The sequence below is a fragment of the Rutilus rutilus genome (genome assembly GCF_951802725.1).
Source record: "Rutilus rutilus genome assembly, chromosome: 13".
NCBI classification, from domain to species: domain Eukaryota; kingdom Metazoa; phylum Chordata; class Actinopteri; order Cypriniformes; family Leuciscidae; genus Rutilus; species Rutilus rutilus.
Genome location: NC_140218.1, coordinates 22826806 through 22845710, shown reverse-complemented (window position 1 = coordinate 22845710; position 18905 = coordinate 22826806). Strand labels below are relative to the sequence as shown.

General features: G+C 37.1%; 1 protein-coding gene across 1 annotated transcript in view; it reads right to left on the bottom strand.

The window, feature by feature from the left end:
* lamb2l (laminin, beta 2-like) overlaps positions 1-18905 on the bottom strand; it is a 41453-nt gene that overhangs the window by 17868 nt on the left and 4680 nt on the right. Inside the window, exons 2-4 of the mRNA XM_084428357.1 lie at positions 12907-12982; positions 2410-2579; positions 394-529 (exon numbers count right to left, since the gene is read on the bottom strand). Coding sequence (XP_084284483.1) covers positions 394-529; positions 2410-2579; positions 12907-12943 — 343 coding nt within the window. The 5' untranslated portion in view covers positions 12944-12982. The remainder of the gene's footprint in view (positions 1-393; positions 530-2409; positions 2580-12906; positions 12983-18905) is intronic.

Sequence of the window (18905 nt, the reverse complement as noted above, 5' to 3'; positions counted from 1 at the left end):
AGCAGGATTTGCACCTGCACCCACACTGCCAAAAGAACCAAAACCTGGTTCAATGACCATGGTATTACTGTGTAATTACTGTGTGATTTCATGTAATATTCAAAAAATTGTAAATCCTGTTTTCGTGGGTTTTATGAGCTGGAAGCCCAAATTATGTACAAATAAACAACTAAATACTTGAAATCGTTTAGGTTGTGGGCCCTGAATCTATAATCTATGGAAGTTTAACGTTTTGAATGGAATTATGGAAATAAATAAACTTTTCCATGATATTCAAATTTTTTGGAAAGGGTCTGTATATATATATTATATATATTCTTTTTTACATCTTAAAACTAAAAAAACATTATGTGCTTTCAGGCTTTCGGTCTCAAAAAACACATTCTCACACACCATTTACAGACTGCCACCAGGTGAGTTCTCCTCTGCCGTCTCTCTGGTAGATGACATTCTCCACCCTGTGGCTGTTTCTGTGATAATAGGCATCGTATGGCTCCTGAGAGTTACACATAAAGCACTTATCTGAATCCTGCCGAGAGACATAGAGAAAGAAAAGAGTGAGAAGAAAAACAATGCACATTTTGCAAAAACACTTAGCAACATCAGTGCAGTCTGACAGGAGCCTCTCCACACCTTTTCTTCCAGGTACAGTTTCATTTGTAATGACTTAAAACCCGCATGGCTGGCGGTTCAGGTAGCTGCCAAGACATACAAAAGAAATCTGGGTCATAGCCTGAGCAAAACGTTCCCTCAGAATGGGAGGGCAAGTTCCATGCCAACCTGGAAGCGGAGGAAGAGAGGGGAATGGGCCTCCTGGATTCAGGTCAGAACATGAGAGTTAGCGTGGATGAACGCCAGAGCACTTTGTCTAAGCTGAGTTGTTGTCATGGGCACCAAAACCTCCTGCAATGACCTGACCGAGTGAGACACGTGTATTTCTTCAGGAGCCGTTAAAGGTCACAGCAATGACCAGGAGAACCTCAGAATCTATTTCAGATCCTCACAAGCTCTGCAGGAGACGGATATCAGCACTTCTACAATATTGTGCTTACCACACACTAGACACATGCTTACTGGGGTAGTTTTGAGTGTGAGCTGCCAACAATAGGATTAGCAGTGATCAACCGGATTATGAACAACAGGAATGCTATGCTAGGGCCCTGCAAAAAACACATAGTTAATTCTCTAGCATGACTTAGCACTGTGGATTCACACAGTTTAAGTGTATGGACTGCAATTGGGGTTAATAGAGACAAAAATACTTTCTGATAATTTGCTAAGATGATCTTGTAATATATATGGATATGTTATACAAATGATTGCCTGCTTTATTTATTGATATGTAATAATTATACTGGATTTTTATTGGAATTTTTTTTTTTTAACACTAAAATGATTAAATTGCACTAGTTTATTGAGAAACATTTACACATTTTATTTAGGTTGTTAAGATATTTATTTAAGTGCAATTATATATTTTTTTATATGTGGCGTAACAAATAGGCTACAAGTGGTTTACAAATACATCTTAACTGCACTTAAAATGTATCTCATAATTCCAAGTTTATACATGCAACATCTTTCTATCTATATATCTATTTATCTATCTATCTATCTGGATAAATTACAACACAAACGGAAATGTGGGGAAGTCTGCAGACACCCTACTGACAAATAAATTGACAGAGCACTGACAGGTAACACCTGCGTTGAGGACAAAAAGGGTGTAACTCCCGGTCTAGGATGTATGGTGCCTCCAGGCAGTTAAACAGTTTCTTTCAATTTTATGCACCCAAAACACTTTAATGAGGGGTAAAAAACAAAGAACCTAAAAGAACACAGAACATTTTAAATAGACATTCATACAACATTAAACAGTCAATGAAAATATAATTTATGAGGGCAGAAAAGAGTGCTTTATAGACACCTAAAGGAAAGGGAGGAGGAGTGTTTCGGGATAAAAGAGGGAAAGCAAACAGAGGTAGATGTAAGAAATGAATACAAGATCTTTTAAATCACACACGTATCGAATAGAAAAGCCTTAGGCTGCAGATTTGACTGCTGTAAAAGAGGTGTGGCATAGTGAGCAATACACGTGCAAGAGTCCAACATGTGCAAAATCCTGTAATATAACAAGTGTGCAAGTGTGTGCGAGTGTGTGTGTGTGTGTGTGTGGTAAGGTTTGCCTACATTTTGAGGATCAAATGTCCCAATAAAGGATAGTAAAAAATGAAAGGGGCCCTGTGCACAAGCACATCTATCTTCATATGACAAATAATTTCCGTCAACACAAACTGCAGGGCAAGGCCATACATGCAGGTGTAGATAACATAGTGTACACAACATGAGATCATGTTTTTGTGTCTATATGAAAGAGAAAGAATGGTTCCGAAATAATGCTGGGTTTACCTGCAAATGACTGACAATGCAGTACATCTCAGGCCCATCCAGGCCACAGGTGGAGGTGGCGGTCAGATTAATAGCTCGGCCAATCAGAAGGTTCCCTGTTGCCGGATAACAGCTCCCTTCCATGCAGCCATGTGGAGCTGAGGGGATCTCCTGAGCCACAGCTGGAAGAACTGGAGAGGACACAGACAGGAAGTGGAGGTCATTAACTTAACAGTGTATTCCATTTCACAGGCTCCCCAAACATTATAGTAGGGCAGTGGTTCCCAATTCCAGTCCTCGTGACCCACTGCTCTGCACATTTTGTATGTCTCCCTTATTTAACACACCTGAACCAGATCATAAGCTCATTAGGAGAGACTCCATGAACTGAACTGAGTGTGTCAGATAAGAGAGACCTACAAAATGTGCAGAGCAGTGGGTCACGAGGACTGGAATTGGGAACCACTGAAGTAGGGGATATCTGTACAACTTCACTTTGCTCGGCATTTTTTTGTTTTGTTTCTTTGAAAGCCCATCATCGTAATCAATAACAGCCAGCACAGTTGAGCAGAATGGGGTTTGAGGTATGAGGACACAAAATACTCGGAATAATAGACATACAAATGTCAAATGAATTACACCAAGTAACATTAAAATATAATAATTCATTAAAGGGGTGGTTAATTATCATTTCACTTTTCTAACTTTTTAAGGACTACAACAAACGACTGATAGGGACTACACAAGCTTCCTCCCGGGTTAGTGACATCACTAACCCTAAAATTTACATAAACCCCACCCCGTGAACATTTATAGATGATCATGACAGAATATGCTAATCAATAACTAGTAGATTACTACACATAAGCTACATAAATTCATCAACTAACCATTCAGAAATGTTGTCTACATGTTGTCACTTCTTCTTGAGTCTCTCCATCTTTGTCAGACTACGGTTTGAACATAAAAGGCTAAAAGTTTTTGAAATGTTCAGTGCATGTCTGTGTGAGATAAAATGACACAAGCTGTTAAAGCTCCGCCCTCTGTGTCAGGAGCAGCAGCTCATTTGCATTTAAAGGGACACACACAAAAACGGTGCTTTGCTCACCCTCAAAAAGTGACAATTTTAACATGCTATATAAAAATATCTGTGGGGTATTTTGAGCTAAAACTTCACATACACACTCTGGGGACATCAAAGACTTATTTTACATTTTGTGAAAAGGGCATTACACCACCCCTTAAAAAAAAACATCAATAAATAAATGAACGAATAAATGAACAAACAAATAACCGAACGAACAAACAAATGAATGAATAAATATGTTGTTATCTGTGATATGAAAACATATTTGAAGGGCTGCAACTCAAGCAAGTTTATTTTAGTCAAACTTCAAGTGGTGCACTATGACTTGTGGGTAAATTTCCCTTTCCACTTCCTGAGAAATGATTTCAGATATATATGTTCCCCACGCTGTTTGCAGTGCCTTTTGGACATATTCACATATATATACATCCCTAAGATATCCCATACACTCTACTTTTCTTTCCAGAACACCACACAACAGCCAATGATTGGATGTTATCATGGCATTCAACAAGCACGGCTTCTTTTTGATGACCTCATGCGGCTCATGGTCCCACCCAGGCGGCAGTATCAAAGACTGAGGGTTTAGTTTCTCATTGAGTCAGGAAAATAACTGGCTTTGTTCCACATGGTTACCTCTGCAACGGGCTCAAAATGCACTGTGTTTGCCTTTCAAAATACACAGTTCATTATAGGGTTATCATTGTCAAATCCAGATGTGTGGGAGGTCTTACATGGATTTTGAACATTCACTTCTAATGATGTGGTACTATCATTATATAAGACTAGCAAGTAACCGCACCCTCAAACTATAAAACTGCAGAGATCTAGGTCTAGGTCTAGATTCTAGGATTTCACAGTTGGAGAATGGCTATAACCACGCAACCATACTTCTCAATGTGAATGACCTCTTTATCATTGAGAGGCTCTTGGAAAGGCAGTGTCCTGGTCAACCTTTGAGCCTCTCTGTGCTACCATTTTTCACACATCACTGACTCGGAATAATAATACCATCATCTCAACAAAGAATAATGAGAGAATGAGTGCGAGTAAATGAAGCAAAAAGAGTAGACATAGTGAAATTGATGAAGTGGACGTGAGATAGCCTATGTGTGATGGGAAAGGACATTCAGAAAAACAAGATGACAGAAATATATTTTTGATGCTGATTTTAAAACCTAATGTGAAGCAGCCAGAAAATACTGCAAGGGAGATGTATTATAATTAGGGATGCACGCTATATCGGCCACCATATCGGTATCGGCCGATATATAAGTTCATTTTAAATGCGACCGTTGTCTGCCTGATGAGAACATTTAAAAATCTGGCAGACATATTAAAGCCGATAAATAATGGATTATTTCCTTCAGCTGAGACACTTCAGATGCGTACTGTTCGCCATGATGGTTTTGAATTGCTTGAAATATGAATGGAATAACATCAAACAAGAAAAATACAGTGCAACATGCACAGCGCAAATCTGTCATATAGGTTACAGGAGAACATTATAATTGTGTGCTTGGGACATGGATTTTAATGGTGAGACTTTTGTTTTTGTAATCAGGCTCTCAAAAATTATATAAAATGTGGATTTAGATTCATTTTCCAATTTATCGGTTATCGGCTTTCAAATATAAAGAATTATCGGTCATCGGTATCGACCAAAATTTTCATAATTTGGTGCATCCCTAATTATAATTTATCTATAATTTAATACGTTTAGGCCTATCAGTATCAGACAATATATTCAATTGTGCATGTTTATTTCCTTTATTTTTATATTTATAGTAAATCATTTTAACCATCATCTAACACTAACAGTAATTCTTTAAAAACACTAATAATTTAATAACACTGTGATAATGTTGTGATGCCTAAATTTACTTGTAGCATTAACAATTATTGTTTTTAATTTATTTAGACAAAACAGGGTAGAACTATAATATAAAGATATCAATTCTCAGACATAACATGAAAATAATTTTAGCTTACCAGTATCCAGAATAATATTGGTGCATATAGTAATTATTCTACTTACGTATAATTCAACTTCTATAATTAAAATACACATAGTATATTAAGTCAACTCAAACACTTTCACAATACACACCATTTCAAAACAGTTTTACAGAAAATCATGATGTTAGTGTTTATAATATTTGAATATCTTCATGCCTTATAGTTGGACTTAGCAGATATTAGAGCTGGCCGATAATATGGTTTATATTTTGCAACGATGTAAACAATCAAGCAGTTGACATTTGCTATATAGTACATATCACTTTACTTGAGTATACTGTACATGTATGCAAGTTGGATACTATTTATCCAACTTACATATTTATCCAATATATTGTGTATATCAGTCATTCAATTACTCAACACTGTTCTTTGCACAAGAGTGCAGATAAGCCTTTAAAGTTCATAACAATATTGAAATCGAGCCCCTTCTCAGGTCAAAAAATGAAAACAAATGCCATGAATTCCATTTGATTGCATCAAGGTACTAAACTAAAGTGTATCTGGTGAGGGCACTGAAAGGTTTTATGGTTAACTCACATACTGTAAAAATCCACATAATGAAGAAATGAAGGTCCAGATTGTGCGTGTGTGCGCGTCGTTGTGTATGGTTTATGTTTGTATGTGTGTGAGAGGTGGGGATTCCCATGAAAAATGATTTGCAAATACCTTTCGTTCACATTCTCGCTAGTTTTCTAAGTAGACGGGGGTATTTCAAAGGCAATCTGTTCACCTTGCTAATTACAGGACGGGTGCTTGAGGAACTTTCAGAGTGCGGATCAGTCTTTACAGGCCACACGCACAAGAAAATACCAATTCTCCAAAAAGAGTGTTTTGCTTTATGAGACCTTATGCTGCATCCCTCATTACAGATTCCTTGAGGTAAAGGATGCATTTAAGACTTTTTCTACATGACTTCTCATGTTCTGACTAGCAAGCAACATGACTGTGGAGAGTGTGTGTTTGGGGAGGCAAGGGGTAGGCAAGAATAGGTTTTGACTTTGTTTTGGCATAGTCTGTTATTGAGTCTCCACACATTCTTTTCTCTTCTTCAAAGTGTCTAAACAAATGAAGACATCCAATGCAAAAGCCTCTAAAAGCCACCTCTGTCAAAAATGAGATAATAATATTGAGTGAATGCTCTCCGCACATAGTATACACTCATCAAATACATTCACTTCAAACTCACTAAATCCCAGCCTCAGCCCATTCAGAAATGCCGGTACTTGGGTAGAAACCTATACATAGGAGCCTAATAAAAATGTTAATATTAAAAATAATAAAGGCTTCTGCATCTGAAGTCTTCAAATGTGAAAAAGACTGATTGAGAAAGAGAGAGAAAGTGTCATCACTAATAGAAAAATGGATGAAATTATGTACAAGCAGTGGATTATTCCATCCATTCAAGTCTTTCAGTAGACTAATTAACTATAATTAAACAATCATTTTGTACTCACAGTTCACAGTAGTCCAGTTTGTACTCACAAACAAATGTCAAGCTTATTAAAATAAAACTACATTTAAACATTTGCTCTTTTAGGCTGAGCTCTTCATGGCTGCTTGTCCCTGCATTTTTTTAACACACCCACAAACCGCTTAAGCTATAACACACACCCTCTTTCCTACATGCCACATTTACAGCACACAGAGATGCAAGATACAAGCGGTTACAGAGGCAGATGTGCATCTGCAAAGTGCAGATAGTACAGGAATGCCAAGCCAGGAAAATATCATTCATTAAGAGAAAAATTCCAGGTGTAAAAGTATCTCACACGGGTCTTGCAAAATGGCCATCGATAGCTAAGGAATGGCATTCCGCGAGTCGACGACAAGCCGCCACATGTGCTGCACTGCATGTCGCAATGAAGCTGAGACCACCATCATCTATAAACAATATTAGATTTTTTAAAACTTACCATTTATGTATCAGTTAGTATTTATTTTTGCGTGCTCATTTCCTCTATTTTTACATTTAGATCACCTTTGCTATCATTGGACGCTCACTTAAAAGTTAATCTTTAAAAATGTACATAATTGAATAACTAATAACTAAAATAAATAATTGATTACTTAAATGTAATCTTTAGCAAATCTCAAAATGAATATCCATTTTTCATACGGTAGTGTGCATTTTAATGTTGTGATGCCCAAATTCACTTGGAGCATTTAAAATGACTGATTTTAGTTTGTGTTTTATTTTTCAATCTATTTAGACAAAATTGAGCAGAAATTGAATGGCCACTTATCGTTTATCATCCATAGCATGAAAATAATTATCAGATTATTGCAGATAGTGTGCCCTTAGATTCATATGTTTTACAGTCAATCATTATGTTACTTGCTTACTTAAAGGAGCCGTATGTAAGATTGTGGCCAAAACTGGTACTGCAATCACTTTCAAATTACTGTAGAGCGGTGTATCCCCTCCCCCTCCCCCCTGACTCGAGGTTGCCAGATATGCTGCAGGAACGTAGGCTGCTACAAGGAGCTGCAGCTGTGGTAACTAGAGCAGAGCTGGCAACCCGGATGCCGAAACACTACTGACTTCGTGATTGGTAGATAGGTGGAGGGTGGGGCTTCAGGCCAAAACACAAGATGACAACATCAACATCAGTTGAGGGCTGCAACTTCACTTTTTAAATGACAATATCCTGGCCGGACTACTGTTGTCAGTGATATAAGTATTTGAAATGAACACGATTTCTTAATGTCTAGTGACATATCAGGGCCATTTTATGATTAATTGAAATACATTTCTTACATACAGCTCCTTTAATAAACTGGATAATTAGAGCATTGGCTCCTTAAGTACCACTGAGGGCAGAGGTTGGAACATGGAAATAAACATGGAACAGATTACATTTTTCTTCCCTACATATGCGAGTGAAATAGCTTCTCGGACAAGAAAAAATGTAGGGCGGGACTTGATTTTGTACATGGGGAATTAATGGGATCGTTGGTTCATTGTGGTGTACAAAATACAGCAAAATACAACAAAATACATATTGCAGAATACAGCAATACACACAAAATCACATACAGTAAACGAACAAAGCATTTAAACACGTCATCAAATAGATGTCACTGCAAGGGGGGTGGAAAGTTATTTTATTTTATTTATAATTAAAAATTATAATAATAATGTGGACAGATAAATCAGTTTTAAATAACTCTTTTATTATTTTTCTTAAAATGCAATATTCTGTTTAAACAACAAACACACAAAAAAACAAGATTTGTCCATTTTGATTTCACTGATTTAAGAATAAAAAGTAAGTTAGCATAGACAATGCACTGTCAAACCCTGAACTGGAATGTGAAAAATCAGATAGTGAACCTACAGGCACAGACAAAGCAATGCAGTCATTGTTGTAAGTTAAACAATCACAATCTAAGCCTAACACTTGACAGATCATAACTAGAATGTTCCTCCACAGATAATACTGATAAAACTGATGGTACAATAGAGCACATATGAAGGAGTAGGTATAAGCAATGCACCCTAAAGCCGGCAGACCTAATAGATTTTGTCTACATATAAGTTTATTCCAAAACAGGACAGAGTTCACAAAGTACACATGCCCTAAGACACATAGAGACATTCCATTACAGTGGCACATGCTCACACACCTTGGTCATATTCCTTGTACAATCATTAACACACAGTCTTACTGACCCACATTGAGTAAAGAAAGTACAATGGGCACAGAGCCCACAGCTCCAGATAATGAACTTGTGCTTGTGCCAGAAATAATTTCTTTAAAACATGTTATCAGTGATGATTAGCATTTGAATTCTTGGTAAACAGTGGACAAACCTATTAACACAGTGCTGTGCTTCACTTTAAAACATGCAGCACATATATTTATTTATTTATTTAAATCATAGCTGTAATGATTTGGTAATCACACTAGGCCAAATAGCAAGTTAATTTTTTTATTTGATTAAACATGCAGGCCTACTCAGGTGTCCCATTATTGTGAATATAATATTATAATATAAGTCAAAATGCCATTGTCTATGTTTTATAAAAATATTAAACTGCTGTGTAATAGTCTAAAATTAAACACTAAGAAAAGAGATCTTACAGAAAGCACAATGGAAATTAATGAGTGAAGTTAACTCCTTCATAAGAAGCTTGTTTAACACCCCTTCATCAAACCAGGCTTTCCAGCCACTACTTAAAATATCTTTTAAAAAGCCACAATCAGAAATCACACACCTGAGACTGTTCATTTCCACAACATTCCTCTCATGCTCTAAATTCTGGCTGAACCTTTAAACACAGCTTTCTGATCCACCGAAAGGCATCAACATTTAAAAAAAAGGCAGATAATATCTTCATATCTTACATGTTAGCATGTGTTGCTAAGCTAATAACACAATCGCCTATAAAAGTCCATTAAAAGCACACAAGTTTTATTATCAACACTCTTCAGTACTGAATAAAATATATTTATAATCATTATTTAACATCTTGGATGCCTTTTTTATTTTATTTGGTGCAATGTATTTATGGGATTGCCAAACGGGGCTTTCGCACCGGAGGAACCTTTTCATAGTTCCTAGAACTATTGCCGAAAGTAACAGGATGTCTGCGCGTTCTCACCGCACAAACTAGGAAAGATTTTAGTTCTAGGAACTCTTTTGGAGGAACTAATTTAGCTCCTACTTCAGAGTAGGGTCTAAACCAGCACTATACTATCCGTGAGACCGTGACGTTAGTGTACGCGGATTGGCTGAACGCACGCGAAACAAGGGTACGAATCCCGTAAAAGACGAGTCAAGAGCTCAATGTTCTAAATCAAGCTAAAATGCCATGGTTACGATTACGTTTTTATGACGCATTTGCCTTTGTTAACACTATCGGATAGGTTTAGGGCAGTGTATAATGTAGGTGTACGTTATTTTAAAACATAATTGAGCATTAACCTTTTAGCGGCACTCACTGGACATTTCAATTCAGAATTGCGGTGATACGTACGAACTCCGACGTAATAAAACGTTGCCATATTCAAAAATGTTGCCACAGGTATGTTTTTCGAATGAGCCTGGGCTGAAAATGTCCGAATGTATTCATAAAGCAGTAGGCAAAAGGTGCCCGGACAACTTGCTACATCCGTCGAGACACTGAAGTGCGCATCTGATGGACACTTTACTATCTATGAGGCCACGGGAGAGGAGTTGTGAATACGACAGTGAAACGAGTCACATGACAACATGAGTATGTTCTGATTACATTCACTTTCATGACACACAAGGCTATAGCTCTAACTAAAGCAGCATCATTTTGCTGACTGGTGACTACTGTTCAGAACAGTCTTCGCATTAGGAGTGACCCTACAGTATGATGTCTAAACATGCCATCTAGGTAGGCAGCTCACTAGGGTTTGGAACGGAGCCAGTGTTGCAGTGTTTTTCCATTTCCAGTCCATTTTTCCAGACATTTAGGCTAATCTTTTAAGTGTAGCATTTTCAACAGGGGAAATGCATTTAGACATCTAGCTAAATTACTAGTGATTGAGCATATAAGGATCCTGATAAAATAATAAATGACGCACTGTGCTACAATGAGAATAATAGCCCAAAATTAGTGTGTTGATCCCCCTCTACCCCACATGTCAAAACTAATGGCCATCCTCAGCACTGTTCTCATTCCATCCTCAGTGAAGCACCCTCACTATTGAAATCCTCCTCCCCACTCTTATTCTCCACTTCACTCCCTCTTGTTCAGTTTCTTGTTCTCTCTTTTGATTCAATACATATAGCAGACAGTGAAAATGACTGGCACCTGCATCCCAAGCATGTGCACCACGACTACAAGTTTCAAAAGTATGTGTACTAACTTAGCCCATCAAACTACAGCTACCCTGATCAAGAAAACGTTTTTCATTTCCACTGGCGCAATTTTCAGCAGGCAAACAGCACTGAATCTATAATGAGTCTAATTAACATAAAATGATATGTGCCAATAACTTAAGTTAAATACAACGCATCACTGCTTCAGTGCATTAAGCACCTGGTTAAACTGAATACATTTGCAGCAAATGCAAAACAGTGGAAATTGGGTCTAGAGACATATTTTTTAACTTGAGTGCCACATTTTTAGAACGGCATGTCACGAACAAGATGTTGCAAAAGACGCAAGACGCGAGCATAACACGTCCATCTAGAGCAGGTTTACATAGAAAAACAATACAGAACACGTTTTTGCATTTAAAAATGAGAGACGCAGGGCAGTGAAATGAAAAAACACAAGGTTTATAGATGCATTTTTTAAAAGTTGAACTACTTTTAACTTGAGTGGGGAATGCTGTGTCATACATAAGCACCTAGTGCATGTTTGCATAGAAAAACTACACAGAACACGTTTTTGCATTTAAAAATGAGAGACGCAGGGCAGTGCAATGAAAATAAAAACACAAGAGATGTAACTTCTTTTAACTTGAGCGCTGCATTTTTAGAACAGCAAAAGACATGAGATGCAAGCACAGCAGTCAAACACATCTGGATAGTCAAAAACCAGAAAGAACAGCGAAAAAGCAGTGGAATGCAAAAATGTTTATGAATTTGCCCCATGTATCTGTTTGTACGTTTTTCTGGTCGTTAAATATCGACAGAAATTTTCCTTGCCTTGTTTAGCAGAGTTTTACGCAGGTGTACGGTTTCCTCTCCATAATGCATAGACCTTTCATTATGAAACACAAAGAAGCAAGGAAAAGCAAACACAATGCCTCTGATTGCTGCTCTTCAGAGAAAGAAAGGCCAGGCACTGATGCTAAAAAAGAGAGAGGGGTAACAGGTTGGTCATGTTTTCGTTTGCTTAAGTCTAGATTGTTTTGTTGAAAAGGGCTCTCGTGGGAGCTACTGTGAAAGACCTCCTAGGTGGGGGTCTGTGTGTTTGAACTTCACTTTATTTAAGAAGCTTATCCCTTGCTCATCTCGCTGGAGAGTCAGATTTTGATAATGACATGGGATTGAATGTGTTGTCATCAGTCATTTTATGATCCCACCTTTAAGGGATAGTTCTCCCAAAAATGAAAATTCTGTCATCATTTACTCACCCTCAGGTTGTTCCAAACCTGTATGTTTTTCTTTCTTCTGCTGAACACAGAAGATCATATTTTGAAGAATGTGGGTAGCCAAAGAATGACGGTAGCCATTGACTTCCATATATTTTTGGTAGCACTATATTTTATAGTCCTGTTTCGCATGTACATATTATATACTTATTGTAGTAATTACAATAACTGGGTACGGTACCCTGAACCTACCCCTAAACCTAGGTGTATAAATGATGACAGAATAAAACAATTTGGGTGAATTATCATGTCTTGACGTCTGCAAGGTAAAGAAATGACCACCATACTCTAGTTTATGCAGAAATCAGTTCAATTTAATCTGTGACTTACCCAGAAGCAGAACACTGAAATATTTGGCCATCATCATGGGCTATCAAACGAACACGAGTAAATAATTTCCAGGGGCCTGCAATACAAAGAAAAATAAGAAAAAGATTGTTCAGCAGCTTACAAACAAAATGTAGTATAGGTGCTAAAGATATTCATAGTGCATTCACAAGACATTTAAATGATTCATAAATGATTCATAAAAACAGCATCTGAACGTGAAACGCATTCTTTGAATTAAATATAGTAATATGGTGGGTTTGTTTTAGTCTCTCCCCCCTTCAAAGCTTTGATATTCAACGGTTATCATTTTCACAGTATTTAATTCTTAATTGGACAGAAACAATTACTTATATGATTTAAAATGATCTTTAATGGTTCCATACTGTGTACTAAATGTAAACATTTGTTTGCATTAACTACACAACATATTAAAAAAAACATTTAACGCACTTAACCAGAAGTCATAAAGCATGAACAACAGTATACCAGTGTTTCAAGGGGGCCACAGGATAGCTTAAAATCATTTAAAATGAATATATTATTATTTATATAATTAATATTAATATTATGGTTAATATAGTAAAATAAATGATATAAAGCATACAATCAAGATGTAAACTGATTTTTTTTTTCATTTTTCATTCAATAACATACAGTTTTTAAAACTTCACAAAATAAACTGTTGTTAATTACTATATACATAATTTATATCATTCTCGACTCCCAGTTTCTTTTAATAATATTATACAAATAATGTAATAAAAATTTGTTTTAGTTCTGTTAATACAATAATATTTCTGTATCTCCTTCACTATAATAATATATCTGTATTTTTTCTAAAGTTATATTTTTGGGGCTTTTTTTGCCTAAGGACAGAGGAGGACAGGAGGACAGACAGAAAATCACAGGAGAGGACAGAGGGGAATTGGACAGGGATTCGGGTCTCCTGAAGCGCAAAAGCTCCATATGTCAGAGCACTTGCCCACTCGGCTATGTCTCCGTTGTATTTATATATTTTGAATATATTAGTGCACTAGCCATTTCATCAAATGAATATTAAAGATTCAAAGTGAGGTAAACATGAGGAGGTGAGAGTGAAGCCATGCAGTTTTTGTCTGGACCATGAGTGTGAGCTCAAGTGAGGAGCGTCGGGCCCCCGGCTTCAGGCTCTTCAGTGTGCTGGTGAGAGGAGTGACAGGTCAGCTCCACCACACAATGCCACAGTCTCAGTTTCCCACACAGTTTCCACTCCATATTTCACTGCCACTAAATCCTCTCACACTCACTAAACCACCATAGAGAACAAACCGTTTCACTGCATCAGTCAATAAATACAACACATATGCAGAAATACATGCACAGAAATCCACAAAAATAATTTTATGCTAACTTAAAACCTTCTATAAGAACTCAAGTGATTGAAAAACTATTGACATAATTCTATGATTTTAAACCCCTTAAAAATGTATGAAATTAAAGAATTTACTGTTATACGGAACATAAAAAAAATGTCACAGTCCTTAAAATCAGTCTAGACATTAACAGGACAGTAAGGTATGATGCCTCATAGATAAAGAAGGGATAAAAAAAAAGTCAAATCAAAGAAGGACAAAAAAACAGATAAAGTGAATAACAGGATTTACAAAACTGGCAGGCAAGACATCAGATAAAGCCAGAGATCATCTGCATCTGTGTAGACCAACCAAAGCACAGAGACTCTGATTCTTTATCTAAAGCCATATATGTAAAATACAAGAAAGATATATTACTCACGCACACACACAAGTTGATAAATATCCGTTGGACAGGGAAGGCTCTGAGAAAGGCTCCCTTGGAGGCACAAAAAGAGTAAGATTGGTTGTGTGTGTCAGACTTGAAAAAAAAATGTGAATGTGTAAAGTTAAGCACAAAAAAAAAAAAAAACCTTTATGGGCGCAACTGGCCTTTCCGGACAAAAAAAGAAGGAATGGCTTGAGCCAATCAGAGTGGACGGAAAACGGTTCCCCCGCCCTCAGCGCAGCAATGGGGTGAATGGAGAGTGATTCTTATTCAAATGCAGCTGTCACTCTGAAAGCCACTGTTTGAAAGGGAGAGCCGGTCTCCAGGCTGACGGAATGCACTGAACCATTCTTTAGGGGGGCGTTGAGCTGGTTAAGGGGTACAGAGGGGAGGGCAGTGATGCTTTGGCTTTCTCTGACCACACACACCCTCTTCCCTTCCAATACAACATTCAGTCTGAACTCACCAGAAGGAAAAACTTGAAAGAGATGCTGAGCTGAACTGAAGATGTTAGAGCAAGTGAACATAATAACAGCCAATCTCCTTGAATGAGTTTTTAATTTATTTAAAATTATAAATAAAATGCAATCATTACCCACTATGGAAATTCCTGATCACCATTCACCATAGTTTTTTTTTTTTTTTTTTTTTTACTGTTATCACAAATAGCATTAGTTACTGTACATACCTAAGACTGAAACATTCAGGAATTCCTCTGGCCCATCTATCTATATATCTATCCATCCATGTGTTACCACTATAAAAATGAAAAATACAAAATCTTATAAATGTCAGATATTTTTCCCTTTTAACTAATGTAACTCCATGAAATACACTTGAAACAATGAAATGTTTTGCAACACTTTGTTGGATGCTTCCAAGACTATCAATTTTGACAAAACTTCACTTGTTAGCCAGCTAGATGGTGTTATCTTGGTGACATGTTTAAATCAGTGTTTAAACAGTGGTCAGTACACTAAATTCTGAATCAAATGTTTACGTCGCTAACACAAATGAAATATTACAGAGATCAATATTAATGTATAACATATTAAAACACTCCTTAAACATTCGCACAGTAAATAAAGAGACTAAACTGGCACTGGTCTTCAATGTTCAATCGGCTGCCAGCATAATGAGATAGCAGCTTACTCTATCATGTAGAGCGCACGCAGCTTTTAAGACAGCAGCTAAATGACTTCATCTGCAAACATCAGCAGAGTGAAGGCCAACCTGACCACATGAAGACAAAGACTACAAATTTGCACTCACACTGCGGATGAGTGACTCATGAACAAGGGCCGATGGGTGTGAAATGTGAAATGTGAGAGTGGAATGCCACCTCACCATCTCAATTGCTTTGTTATGATGGTTATTGGTAACTTATTGAACATGTATAAGAAAAATGTCTGTTAAGTAATTATTTATTTTGTACTGAAGTAAATAATTCAACACCAACATTACCTGAATGAACTGAAGTATTTTACTGTTTTTCTCACTCCTTATCATATCAGAAAACATATAGATACAGCGGGGGAAATAAGTATTGAACACGTCATCATTTTTCTCAGTAAATATATTTCCAAAGGTGCTATTGACATGAAATGTTCACCAGATGTTGGTAACAACCCAAGTAAGCCATACATACAAAGAAACAAACAAAAATAAGTTCGGAAATTAAGTTATGTGTAATAATGTGAAATGACACAGGGAAAAAGTATTGAATACATGAAGAAAGGGAGGCGCAAAAAGGCATGGAAAGCCAAGACAACTGCTGAAAACTTACAGTAATTAAAAAGCAATCCAGCCCCCTGTCAGTGGAAATTAATAACAGCTGGTTCAGTCCCAAATGATGGCCTACAAAAAGGTCTCATTGCCAAGGTGTCACACAAGACACATCTCATGATGGGTAAAAGCAAAGAGCTGTCTCAAGACCTTTCGCAACCTAATTGTTGCAAAACATAATGATGGCATTGGTTATGGGCGCCATTCTAAGCTTCTGAATGGTCCAGTGAGCACTTTTGGGGCCATAATACGGAAGTGGAAAGACAATAATTTCACCATAAATTTGCCTGACCAGTGCTCCTCGCAAGATTTCTGATAGAGGAGTGAAAAGAATAATCAGAAGAGTTGTCCAACAACATTCATCTGTAAAGTTGTGACGCTCAAAGTTCAAAGCAAAGAGAGATATTTTCTTTTACAGAAATCGCTTTTTAAGGACTACAACAAACGACTGATAGGGACTACACAAGCTTACTCCAGGGTTAGTGACATCACAAACCCTAAAATTTACATTAACCCTGCCCCCGGGAAGATGCAACAAAGGGGGTGAGTCCATGTTGAGAAGAGGAAGAGTTGTTGTAGTACAGCACATTTGTGAGTCTACTCAAGTCTCTCCATCTTTGTCAGACTCATACATAAAAACTCGAACATAAAAGGCTGAACAGTTTCTTACATTGTCAGTGCATGTCTGGGTGAGGTAATCGGAGGTGCTAACTCTGGAAGCTCCGCCCTGTTTTAGGAAGGGGGCCGGGAGCAGCAGCTCATTTGCATTTAAAGTGACACACACAAAACGACGCGTTTTTGTTTACCCCCAAAAAGGGACAAATTTAAGATGCTATAAAAAATGATCTGTGGGCTATTTTGAACTAAAACTTCACATACACACTCTGGGGACATCAGAGACTTATTTTACATCTTGTAAAAAGGAGCATTATACCACCCCTTTAAGAACAAACAACAGTGATATTCAGAACAAAACAATCGTTTTCAACACTTTGTGGATGTGGTAATACGGAGACGAGTACAGACAAAGTCCAAACCCAAGCATGCTTCCCCTTGCATTAGGCACTACAAGATTACACCAGCAGTCTTTCTGATTATGCTCAACAAGTTAACATGGTACACATCTGATGTGCATATTACCACAACACCAGTGTACAGCAGGCTGAGATGAAATCAGCTCAAAAGACCTTGAGCTTTGGTCTTGGGGTTCACAACCTTCAAAAATTGACATAATCCATAAGAACATGCCTGCTTTACGTATATAATCACATTTCTGTAAGAAGGATATGGAATCTTAATGCAGAACAGCACGCTCTGGCTCCTGTACCTGGTTTTTAAAACCATTTATTACCAAGGTTAATCTCTAACTAGACAACCTGAGTGCTCTCAAGTGAGCTCACTCCCTCTGGCCTCTGGCTTTTCCGGAGTAAGACCAAACAGTAGTCAAATGTAAACTTAAAACCTGTGCTCACCTTCAGATTCAGTCACAGAGATATTGCACTTCCTAACACTTCCTTTTTTCCATTAAACACACACAAACACACATTTAAGTGGTCAATCACAATCCAAATCAATGAATCAATCAATTAATTAGCTAAAAATTCAGTTGGTTATGCTAATCAAATCTGTTACATGTTTCTATCTCAGGATGCACATCCCAGAATAACTACAGTTTGTGCCAATTCCAGTTTGGATTCAGCCTTTGCAATGTTTTCAGACGACACAGACAATTGCAAAAACTTCTGATGACGGCAGCTTTGGATAGACATAAAAACTTTCAAATATGATCCTAATATTGAAATATTATCTTTATATTGTAATAATTATGAGGCGTACATGACGTTAACTAATCACATAACATATATTACAGCTGTATATTACTGCCATATGGATATTACATTGATACACATATCTGGCTGATAACAGAATTGTAACACTGAAACAAGCATTTTCTGTAAAGCTGCTTTGAAACAACATGCATTGTGAAAAGCGCAATAAATAACCTTGATTTGAATTATGCTAATAGAATAATCATCATAAATGATCACTAACTGAGTAACTTAGGCATATCCAGTCAGGGAAACTGAAAGTTTTTGTTGCTTGAAACTCATTTATTTTCCCCATAAACACAATGCAAAAGCTACTCTATCTCAAACAACAAAAAAGCGCGCTAATCTTTTAAAGTCTTGTTACAATTTTGCCTGGTGTTTGACCTGACCCCTGATTTAAGAAGAATCGCCCATCAGTCTCCCTGACAGATAATGTATTATCGCAACAATCACATCAGTGTTAGCTAAGAGGGAATCATTGGAAGACTGTGCAAATACCTGAGAAGGTCTACTCGTGCCATAGAAAACGAAGCTATTCATGACTTAATCAAATTTATCTAAACAGACTAGCTTCAGGGGACAATAAAAGTTGATAAAAATTCCATT